The sequence below is a fragment of the Strix uralensis genome, chromosome 1, assembly GCF_047716275.1.
Source record: "Strix uralensis isolate ZFMK-TIS-50842 chromosome 1, bStrUra1, whole genome shotgun sequence".
Taxonomy (NCBI): Eukaryota; Metazoa; Chordata; class Aves; order Strigiformes; family Strigidae; genus Strix; species Strix uralensis.
Window position 1 is genome coordinate 157,410,505 of NC_133972.1, and position 12,218 is coordinate 157,422,722.

General features: G+C 37.0%; 1 protein-coding gene across 2 annotated transcripts in view; it reads right to left on the bottom strand.

The window, feature by feature from the left end:
• Positions 1 to 12,218, bottom strand: part of CSMD3 (CUB and Sushi multiple domains 3) — a 759,152-nt gene that overhangs the window by 438,450 nt on the left and 308,484 nt on the right. For both annotated transcript variants that reach the window (XM_074886756.1, XM_074886745.1), the window contains one exon: positions 8,256 to 8,380. In XM_074886756.1, the coding sequence (XP_074742857.1) occupies positions 8,256 to 8,380 (125 nt within the window). The remainder of the gene's footprint in view (positions 1 to 8,255; positions 8,381 to 12,218) is intronic.

The window sequence follows — 12,218 nt, forward strand, 5'->3', positions numbered from 1 at the left end:
CTCGGAAAGCAACACTGTGGTGCAAAAGCAGTCTGGGAGATTTCTGTAGTGAACTTTAGACAGCTTCCTAACACAATTGTAGAATGCACCAAACAAGAGTGCTGCCTTTTTAGACCTACTGTTCAAAAATAAGAAATATTTGTTTTGGAGTCATGGCCCTCAATGTTGGCCTTTGCTGCAATGACCATAGCATTATAGAGTTTAAGACCCTAAAGGGCATGAGAAAGACAAGTAACAGAATAAAGCCTGGACTTCAGAAGTCCAATCCAACTGGTCCAACCTGATTACTTCCTATGATGAAAAGACACACCCACTGAGTAAGAGGAGAGCTATAGACATAATTTACTTTGAATTTAAGAAGATGTCTGACAGTGTCCTTCATCACCTTCTTCATAAACTCATAAAGCATGTTTGGGACAGACTGACCACAAGACATTTGGAAAACTAGCTATACTTCAGAGTTGAAAGGATGAATTTCACAGAATTTCACGGAATCATCTAGGTTGGAAATGACCTTGAAGATCATCTAGTCCAACCGTTAACCTAACATTGGCAGTTCCCAACTACACCATATCCCTAAGCGCCATGTCAACCCGCCTCCTGAACACCTCCAGGGATGGCAACTCCACCACCTCCCTGGGCAGCCCATTCCAATGCCTAACAACCCGTTCTGGAAAGAAATACTCCCTAATATCTAGTCTAAACTTTCCCTGGCGCAACTTGAGGCCATTACCTCTTGTCCTATCACTTGTTACTTGGTTAAAGAGGTTCATCCCCAGCTCTCTGCAACCTCCTTTCAGGTAGTTGTAGAGGGCAATGAGGTCTCCCCTCAGCCTCCTCTTCTCCAGACTAAACAACCCCAGTTCCCTCAGCCGCTCCTTGTACGACATGGTGGTTAAAGGCTCAAAGTCCAACTGGCAGACAGTTATGAGTGGAGTTCCTCATGGGTCAGTAATGGGTCTGATAGTATTCAATACTTTTAAAACTAATTTGAATGATGGGATTGAGTGTACATTCACCAAGTTTACAGAGGGAGGAGAGGTATTTGCACCAGAAGAAAGAGACACTAGACAAAGAGACCTCAGAGGGCTGGAAGACTGAGCCAACAAGAATTACATGTGTTTTAGCAAGGATAAATGTAAAGTCCTAGATGGGATAAAATAAACCCCAGAAACAGTGCAGATGATGACTGACTGTCTGGGGAACAGTTCTGCTGAAAGGTATCTGGGAGCCTTGGTGGACAGGAAGCTGAACAAAAACCAGCAATGTGCCTTGGTAGCAAAGCACACTGGGCTGTATCAGTAAGAATAGAGCCAGCAGATGAAGTGTGTGATTATTCAGCCCTACTCAGTATTTGTTAGGCCACATATGGTATACTGTCCATTTGTGGTTCCTCCAGGTTAAAAGAGACATTGTGAAATTGGAAAGGGTCTAGTGGAAGACCACCACAAAGACTGGAGAACTTGGCAGATGAAGAAAGATTGAAGGAACTGGGTTTGTTCGACCTAGAGATCAGAATCCTCAAGGAGGAACCTATTCACAGTCCTTTCCTATCTAGAAGGTAGTTACAGAAAACATAAAGATACTCTCTTCACAGGAATGCATAGAGACAGAATAAAAGGTAACAGGAACCTTCAGAAATCTTCAGGAGATAAGAAAAAAATTCTCCCTCGTTAAGAACTATTAAACATTTGAATAGGTTGCTGAAAGAAGTGGTAGAATCTCCCTCACTGCGAGTAGTGAAGACTTGACTTGAGACAGCCATGGATTACCTCATCTAAGGCCCTGCTTGCAGCAGGAGATCAGATGATTTCCTGATGTCCTTTCCAGCCTAGACTTCTCCGATTCTTGATCAGTGTCTCAGTGTCAAAAGTAACGAATAAATGAATGGGATTTCACAGAGGTTTGTTCTGGGTCAGGTTCATTCATTATTTTCATTAACACCTTGGACAGCAGAATGAAGTGCATTTAACAAAGAGCTGGGAAGGACTATGAATATATTAGCAAATATAATTAGAATTAAAAATGAGAAAATGAAGAAATTACATTAAAATAGGATGCAATTCAGAAGAGACAAGTATAGGACAAAACACAAAAACAGGAATAATGAATTCACAAATACAATGTAAGAAGCAAGTCATTTGCAGCAAGTCTTCAGAGGTTACAGTAGCTCAGAAACATGAGCTGAGTAAAAAATATCCTACTGTTATGAAAAGATTATCAAACTGGAAGACATGCACATAGTTATAGGTAGAAAAATGTGTGAAAATGCAAGAAATAATTCCTCATCTCCGGTGAGCACTAGGAAAGTCCCTTCTGAAATGCTAAGCCTGTTTTTAGAAACTTTATTTTAAGAAAGACACAGACCCAGTGGGAAAATGATGGAAAAGGTGGGACGTCTATAAATATGACCTTCAAGGAGAGACTGACTGATCTGCTGTTTGTTAGTTTAAAGAGGAGCAGGTATTCTTGCAGTATACAATAAACCATTGAAAAGACTTAAATAACCTGCTCTTTATATAGAAGCACCTACTGAAATAAGCACAGCAACAAGGATTCACATTTGAACGAGAAAAATTCCTCTACTTGCAAGGCTACTGAAGGACTGGAGTGCTTGAGTAGGATCTAAGAGCTCTTTCTTTGGAAATAAATAACATTAGTCAAACACCTTCTGGGAATAAATACAGCTGGAGTAAGAAAGTAGTGCTGACCTGTTAGGACCACTTTCAGACCTATTTATCTATGACGCAATAGCTGTATATATGGGTGTGTGTATACATATACACATACACTGTTAGTGAGCAACACATTTAAGAGGTCCAGATACATGTCTGCATTTTGGAGAGAAGTGAGGAAAAGGTGGATTTTTCAAAAATGTACTATAGGTAAGTAAAGGTATTTGTAAAGGCAAGATCCAAAATTCATAACGTACATTCTGCTTGCATATCCATGTTAATCAAACTGATGTTTACAATCTATCAAATGAAAGATACTCAGTCCATGAATTCATTGTTGTTTTAAAAATCACTAGTCAGTGAAATAAACTGAAACAAAATAGCAACACAAAGCAAAAAAACTGTGTTCTAAATCTGTCAGAACCCAATTCAGATACATAGTATCATTTGTTCCTTTTTCTACTAATAATCTAACTTTTTAGGTTGCCTATTAATTGGATGATCGCAATTTATATCATGTCTCTCCTTTAGTATCCTCGGATACAAAGAATTATTTCAAAACCACTTTTTCTTTCTACAGATTAGATGAGCTTTTCCAAAATACTGTACTTGTTGCAGAACTTGTTGCTGACTTGCCAGCAGACTTACAAAAGGCAGCATTCATAAATGTTTCACAGAGTCTGAGAAACAAGCAAGCAGAAAACAGGAGCGGCAGGCATGAAAATAAAAAGGCTAATCGACCAACTGTGAATAGATCTATCTGTTTCATTTCCTGAAACGTAAATGAGAGGAAGAGATTTATCAACTGGCAAATAGTTTCATAAAGTAGATAATTGTCTCTGCTTAAGCAAGTTGGCTTTGTAATAATGGCATTGCCCTGCAGGGGAATACTGAATCCCATGGCAGATAAATAAGTAGGGTCTCAATCCTGAAGTGTTTAAACTTTCTCTCTTGAATTAAGTCACAGAGAAGTCGACGTAAGAAGTCATGTTATTACAGCCACATGTATTAAGCATTTCTTGGGATACGGAAATACTAGCAACTGCAGAAATTTTCATCTGTCAAATAACAGACTTTAACTGTAAATCAATGTGCAATAAATGACTGGGCTAAGATTCTCATCTCATTTTTTGAATTTTTTTTTCTTTTTCTTTCTCAAGAAGTACAGGAAGGCATTGTTTGTTCTGCTGTCCTGTAACAATGGTATGCTACAAGATTTACATGAGGTCAATTAAATTAGAACAAATTTAAAAATCCCCAGCAGAATGATAGGCTTGCATGATGTATTGATCTTGAAAAACTCCCGCTAAAAAAACAGGTGTTTGAGACAATGAATCCACTTTAAAATGTCAATAAAATGCAGACAGTGATCAGTTAATTTTCAGCTGCTGCTTATGTTAATTTATCTGCTTGCCTACAACATAAAGTCATACTTTTCTCATAGCTCTAAATTCTAATATCCTTTCAATATACCTTGTCCATAAATCACAATCAAATGCCTTGATTTTCTGCTATATTTCTTCACCATGTCCATCTACCCAAGCAACTACTATTTTGCTAGGGTGATGGGAGACATGTATTATAAAATATATTTTAAAAGATGAAAAAGAAAGGGTAACTGTTGGTAAACTACAAGATAATCCAACTGCAATTAAATCTAGTCCGGACATCTGATATAAATACAGTCTCTTCTAGAATTTTGAAGGTTCAGAAATCAGCCAGACCTCCAGAGTAGCATTTTCCTGGAGTCTAGTCTTAAGGTCTAAAAGATGTTGACAATTACAATATTTGCTAACATTTTGGAAGTATTGTATCAGTTTTCCTTCTCAAAGTCCTTCTGTATTTCTCCTGTAGAAATGCTTCAGACTTATTCCAGATTCACTTTCCTGAATGTGATCTTATGCCAGTTCCAGCTGGTATTACGTGGTAACTCCTAGAGTTAATATTTCATTTTTGTCAGGAAGTTATACTCAGCCACTCATACGCCTTATGAGAACAAGTCCTGAGGATTTATGATGTCAAATGAAATACATCTAACAAAATTGGGAACTTCCTGATTAGGTCTTTGACCAATTGCAGTATATTAATGTAACTGATTATTGATATTTGCATGCTATTTTTGAAAAATGTATCACTACTGTGGGATTTTTGGTATGTGCAAAATATAATTTATATAAGTAAATGAAAACAATTGCAAGCTGTACTGTTCAAATAGAAAACACCACATGATACAAAGCAGTACTTTAAATTAATAAAGAATAACAGGTGAAGTATCTAATATACCACTTGTGCTCTTGTTATCTGCAAAGCTGCATCAGTTCAGAAGAAAATATTAATTTCTTACATAAAGTAACATTTATGCATGATTGCCTAATTTGTTTGCCCAAATGGTTTGTACACAAACATGCAAGTTCAACAAGCAGATGCACACATATTTTTGCAGATACTTTCTTTATGTTACTGTGTGATATTGCTGCTACTTATGCAAAATTCTTTCAAAATGTTTGTGTGTTCTGTGCATGAAACTTAACGAAGACATAATTATTAGTCTAGATGAAATATTTATATTCCAGATTTAGTGTATCTAAGAGTCTAATTGAAACAACTTGTTAATCAAAAGAACCAAAATTATACCACACCGATGGTACTTAAATCAGTAATTTTAATGCAGCTAATGACACTAAAGCATTTCTTGTTTGACAAACTATAGATATTATTATCTATACCATCTGTCTGGATTTTCACTGCATGTATGGCATTGTACCAATTCCTAATAACTTTCTTAATATTGATCCTCTGTTTTTTAAGGTGGAATTAGCTAGTTCTATGAAGTTGGTGAGTGTAAAGAAGTGAAACACTGCCCTTTTGGTTGTGAATCACATGTTCTACCTATGAATAATGGTGGTTTGGGATATTCAGTTAATACACATTCTGCAGTTTCACATTTAGATAGAAGTTTATCAGGACTGCTAGCTTCCAATTGATTTATTGCTTTCTTTTTCTTTCTACTTCAGTTTTAATGCTTACTTTATCATTAGACACATGTTTACAAACATGATTTGTAAATCATTATACAATGTTAGTTCTAAATAGTCATACTGGGAAAAAAATAAAAAATGGACTGAAGAATGTGGTTATCCTTTTATACCTAAGTACTTTGATACCTGATGTTATTCAGAATTCAAAATGTACAAAAGTGAAAAGCAATATATTTAACAACCATCTATACATTCTGTCTCAGCCAGACCCGGTACAGCCATAGTCCCCAAAAGCTATTGAGCTGCCCTTCTATACTTACAAGCAGCTGTGCATACATCTCAGTCTTATCGCAGTACTGCTGATAACACTATTGTCTGTTAGGAGAGATTTTTAAAAAAATGACAGTGTGTGTGGTATTGATAAATGAAATGCTAATTGCAGTATGCTCTCCTTGTAAAGTGTCTTTTCAATGACAGATTAATAAATTGTATTATTAAATATATAATATGCAGAGGATAGCAAGATTTGCAGTATAGTTACCTTTTATGTTACCTTTTATGTGGGATATGAAAGTCAAGAACCTTTGAATGTCATTTTATCATAGTTATCATACAAGGAATATATAAATCCTGTCATTCAGCCACACTTATATGTGATCTTAATGATGATTATTTTTTTTTTTCATGAATCAGTTTTGAAATCTGGATGTTCTTTCATTTATAAAACACAGAAAATAGGGATTGGAAGAATGAAAAGATATTTAGTCCATTACCCCAGCTCAAGATGAGATAACACGTCTTTAAACTCTCCTGGGCATATGTATATCTCACCTGATCTTGAAAACTTTTACTCACATAGAGTGACATTCTTTCCTTCAGAAAGCTTTGTTAGTGTCCAGTCATAAACCTTCCTTTGCACAATTGTAGCCCATTATATTTTTATGCTTTCCCTCTTCTTTCACTGGATTCTTCTTTCTCTAGATCAAAGCAGCCAAATTCTTTCCCACTTGTTTGTATTAAGCTATATTTTAGAGAATTTTGAACCTTTTTAATATTTTCTTCTGTCCTACTTTCACTGGTCCACACTTTTCTTAGACTTAATTTCCATAGCAGAGAAAATCAGGGGTACTCACATTGCATAGCTTTAGGCACTTAAGGTGGGAGACAGGATCCTTGATTTAATCAGCTATGTCTGACAACCTCCTCCAGCAAGTGATCCACAGACAAGAATAATAGATGCTGTCACACTGTTTAACAGTGCGTGTCAATATCCTTATACAAGTGTACAACTCCCAGCTGGTTCCTTTGGAAGATTAGGAGACTACCATCCTAAAATAGGTATCTAATTTAGGATATGCGAATATGCTGAAAAACTCTAGTAGATAAAGCCTTACTAGTTTTACTATAAACTACATTACATGATTAATTCTGCCATGCATGTGTTCCTCTGTATCTCTTTTGTAATTTCTGTTAATTATAAACACATATAGTACACAGTAGTAGGATAGAAAATGTTAATAGTATGTATACGTATATGTATACAACTAAACTTTTTACTTGTTTATGTGCTATGGTATTATTGAAGCATATACTGCTGTGATCTATTGTAAAGCTATTTCTGTAGCTGCAACATCTATTATGTTTTTCTTCACCTCAGATTTGGGTAGCTGATTATTCCAACCTACACCTAGCACTTCATTCTTATCCATAGCAAGTCTCATTTAGACTGTCCTGGTATTTTATTAGCCAAAAGAAAAATTACCCATGTAATTTTCCAGGGTTTGTGGATTTCTACTATACACCATCTGGATACAACCCTCAGATATTTTTACCTTCTTCAAACTGTTCAGAAATATCTCACAGTTTTCTCTGGACATTAGTATAAGTATCCATAACCTTGAATTACAAGATAAATGTCCCTCCTGTTTCCCACACCCAAGCATTCCTTGTGAACAAACTACTCTTCCATATTAGGCTTTGCTGTTATGCCAAATTACTTGTATACGTACATGCATATTTTCATTATATATATACTTATACACTAATACTTTCATTCCTTGATTCAGGTATTCATCATAATACTTGTCATGGTATTTGGACATCAGATATATTCAGCTGAATGACTTTGTGCTTTTCTTCTCTTTCATTTTTCTGTATTTTTTGCCCTTTATCCATTTGATCAGGGTCAAAACCAGGTACAAACTTACTTCACCAGTCCTTATTATTCCCAAATTCAAGTCTTTCTTATCTGCTTAGCAAATATGCAATGAAGATCCTTCATGAACTACTGATTGTATATTGAATCACTGCAACTTTGAAATCTGTCTTATTGAGTCTTAATATTTAAGATGTGATAGATTTTCATCAGCTCATTATGAAGCGAACTTCATAATGTAAGTTCCCAAGTAAATTAATCATATGGAAATACAAAATTCGTATTAAAAAAAACTTTATAGGTGGGGCATTTTTTACTAAGAAAGTGGGGACACTAGGATTAAAACTTCAGATAGTTAGAAAATACTAATTTAATAGGATTGGCTATCAAAAAAATAGCTAGATGTGAAATGAACAAATCACTATAAGGGTAAGAATTCCTCTTTACCTTTACACACAGGTCTATGATCACTCCATGCAGCAAAAACTTCAGCTATCCTCTGACAGGTGATACTTTTTGAACCTTGTAGCACATAATCTTCATCGCAGGAGAACTGTACTGTTGCTCCCAAGCTAAAATCAAACAATGACATAAAAAGAAGAAGCATTTTTTTACAAACAGATATCAGTCAATTTTTCCATTCTTTTAGGTTTGATGGTCCTGACAAACAATACAAACATGTAATCCAGCATTTTTTTCCCTTAGTAGTAAAAGGCTGCAAGCTATGTACTAGACTGACTGCACAGTGTTCAGTGCTCTCTGGGCTTGTTTTGGCCAGAGCTGGTTTACCTCTTTTTAACAGTCTTCTGGAGCTCAAGTAGTTATTTTTTGACCTAGCTTCTGACTTCCATATAATAAAGGTTTGACAAACCTGGGCACTACGTAATGAACAGTAGTTATTTATGTTAATTGCAACTAGAAAACAATGAGACAGAGATATAAGGAAATCACCTAGAAGAACTAAAGGGTCAACCACAAGACTGAGGAAGAAATCCCCACTATAAACATTGTATTACTCCCAGTGAAGACCTCAGGATAAAGATGACTTCCTGTAAATGTCCCCCACCCCTGATTCTACTTCAGGAAGTGTGGTGCTTTTCACTTTAGAACTGGAGGGGCGCCCAACATAAGAAGGGCATAGACCTGCTTGAGCAGGTCCAGAGAGGGACACCAAGATGATGAGGGGGCTGGAGCACCTCCCTTATGAGGACAAGCTGAGAGAGTTGGGGTTGCTCAGCCTGGAGAAGAGAAGGCTCTGGGGAGACCTTATATTGGTCTGCCAGTACTTAATGAGGCCTACAAGAAAGATGTGGAGGTACTCTTTATCAGGGAGTGTAGTGATAGCACAAGGTGTTAAACTGGAAGAGGGTAAATTTAGATTAGCTGGAAGGAAGAAATTCTCCACTGTGAGGATGGTGAGACACTGGAACAGGTTGCCCAGAGAAGCTGTGGATGCCCCCTCTCTGGCAGTGCTCAAGGCCACGTTGGATGGGGCTTTCGGTAACCTGTGTCCCTGCCCATGGCAGGGGGGTTGGATCTTTAAGGTCCCTTCCAACCCAAACCATTCTATGATTCCATGTTTTGAACTAGGAATGCATTATTGTAAATAAACTAGTAATAGCTAGTTTTTATATTTTTAGTAGGCTGATTTTAATTAGTCTAGCAGTAAATCTTGACTCCATATAAGTGGTTTGTTTTGTCTTGAGAGTAACAAGATTCTGAATGTAACAACTACTAGACAACGTAAGTTACAAGGAGAATATGGACATTTGCTCCTTTAACTGGCATATGTTTCTCAAAGTAATGGAAGAAAACAAATGAATTCTAAAAACATCTTTCTAGGTATTTAGCTGTGGTTATTTATGAAGTGATAATGCTGGCTTCAAAAGATTTCGTACTTTTCCATATGGAGCTGACATTTGGACTTGAAAACTTGGCACAGAACAAAACAGGAAATAAGCCCAGAAAAACTTGTTTTGTTTGTTTTGTTTTGTTATGCTATGTTTTTCTGAGAGGAAGATTTGGGGTTTTTTTTCAGTTTGGAAAAGTTTAAAAACTCAATACATAAATGTGTATTATTGAGATAATTCTTCTTGTCTTTTAATATCATTATTGTTTCAAGTCCTGATTACAGTGGAAAACAGTCAATATATCAGGCTTTTCTCTGACATCAGTATTTTACACTCCATAATTTTAGCTTGCTGTTTTTAAAGGCTTGTCTGTCACAGTTGTGAAGTATTTCTATAAACTATGACTGTGGACAACCTATAGTGTCACAAGGGTCTTCAGAGAGCTCCTTTTACCTTAACAGTTGCTAAATGATCATTACATTTTTGAATTAAAAGATGGTGCTATTATTATATCCTTATATAGACTGATGAGGAATAATCATAGATCTGCAATTTATTGTGTTATCTCATGCTTGTGCCAAAAATGAATGACATTTGGGAAATACTCTTCTTTTCCCCTTTAATTAAGAAGGAATAAACCTAAAAGACTAAAGTCTAGATGTTATTGAAGAAATTCTGAGAAGAGTCAAGTAAACTAAAAATTAATATTTTGAAAATCTCATGTATGGTGATACTGCATTTTGTAGTGAAGGATATTTTGCAAGTGAAATCTGGGAGACTATCATCACTTTTATCACCCTTATAGTGGGTGATAAAGCCAGCAACTAAGCCCCACATAGGCACTTGCTCAGTCCTCCCTACCCAGTGGAATGGGGGGGAGAATCAGAAGAATAAAAGTGAGAAAACTTGAGGGTTGAGATAAGAACAGTTTAGTAACTAAAAATAATTATAATAATGATAATGATGATTATGATAATAATAATAATTAATATTAAGAAGAGATAGGAGTAAAGCCCAATAAAAGATAAGTCACGAACAGTGCAATTGCTCACCACCCACTGACCAATGCCCAGGCAGTCCCTGAGCAGCAGTCCGCCCCTCCCGGTCAACTCCCCCAGTTTCTATACTGAGCATGATGATCTATGGTATGGAATATCTCTTTGGTTAGTTTCGGTCAGCTGTCCTGGCTGTGTTCCCTCCCACCTTCTTGTGCACCTGCTTGCTGGTAGAGCATGAGAAACTGAAAAATCCTTAAATTAGGCTAAGCACTACTTACCAACAAATAAAACATCAGTATGTTATCAACATTATTAAATTAATTAAATTAAATTCAAAACACCGCACTATACCAGCGACTAGGAAGAAAATTAACTCTATCCCAGCTAAACCAGGACATTTGGTATTAAAAACATGTGATGAAACCTTGCAAAAAAAAAAAATCATACAACAGACATATCAGAAAAGGAGGATTTAATAGTGGATAACAGCTCTATAAACTATCACAGAATCACAGAATCATTTAGTTTGGAAAAGACCTTGAAGATTGTCTAGTCCAACCGTTAACCTAACACTGACCGTTCTCAACTACACCATATCCCTCAGCACTATGTCGACCCAACTCTTAAAACACGTCCAGGGATGGGGACTCCAGCACTGCCCTGGGCAGCCCATTCCAACACCTAACAACCCGTTCTGGAAGGAAATATTTCCTAATAGCCAGTCTAAATCTTTCCTGGTGCAACTTGAGGCCATTACCTCTTCTCCTATTGTTTGTTACTTGGTTAAAGAGACTCATCCCCAGCTCTCTGCAACCTCCTTTCAGGTAGTTGTAGAGGGCGATGAGGTCTCCCCTCAGCCACCTCCTCTCCAGACTAAACAACACCAGTTCCTTCGGCCATTCCTCATAAGACCTGTGCTCCAGACCCTTCATCAGCTTCATTGCCCTTCTTTGGACATGCTCGAGTAATTCAATGTCCTTTTTGTAGTGAGGGGCCCAAAACTGAACACAGGAATCGAGGGGTGGCCTCACCAGTGCTGAGTACAGGGGTAAGATCACTTCCCTCTCCCTGCTGGCCACACTATTTCTGATACAAGCCAGGATGCCATTGGCCTTCTTGGCCACCTGGGCACACTGCTGGCTCATGTTCAGCTGGTTGTCAATCAACACCCCCAGGTCCCTCTCTGACTGACAGCTTTCCAGCCACTCCTCCCCAAGGCTGTAGTGCTGCTGGAGGTTGTTGTGACCCAAGAACTACTCCAAGAACAGCTCCTTTTTGCAGAATAAATAAAAAATGTTTGTGAAAGAAGGGGATAAAGAAGAGCTGCAGAGTCTATGAAAAATAGAGGAAGATATAGAAGTGAAAAACAGAAAAATAAAAAAGTAAACATTATGTAATGGCCCTTGCAAAGTAAGGCTGATAAGTTTCTATATGAGACTGCGGAAGAGGAACCACAAGACAGATCACAGTCTGGAGGAAATTTCAAAATTATTAAATAGAAAGATGATCTATCATTAATGTTAAAAATTATACTCAGCTACTCCAGGGACTATATGGTTAGG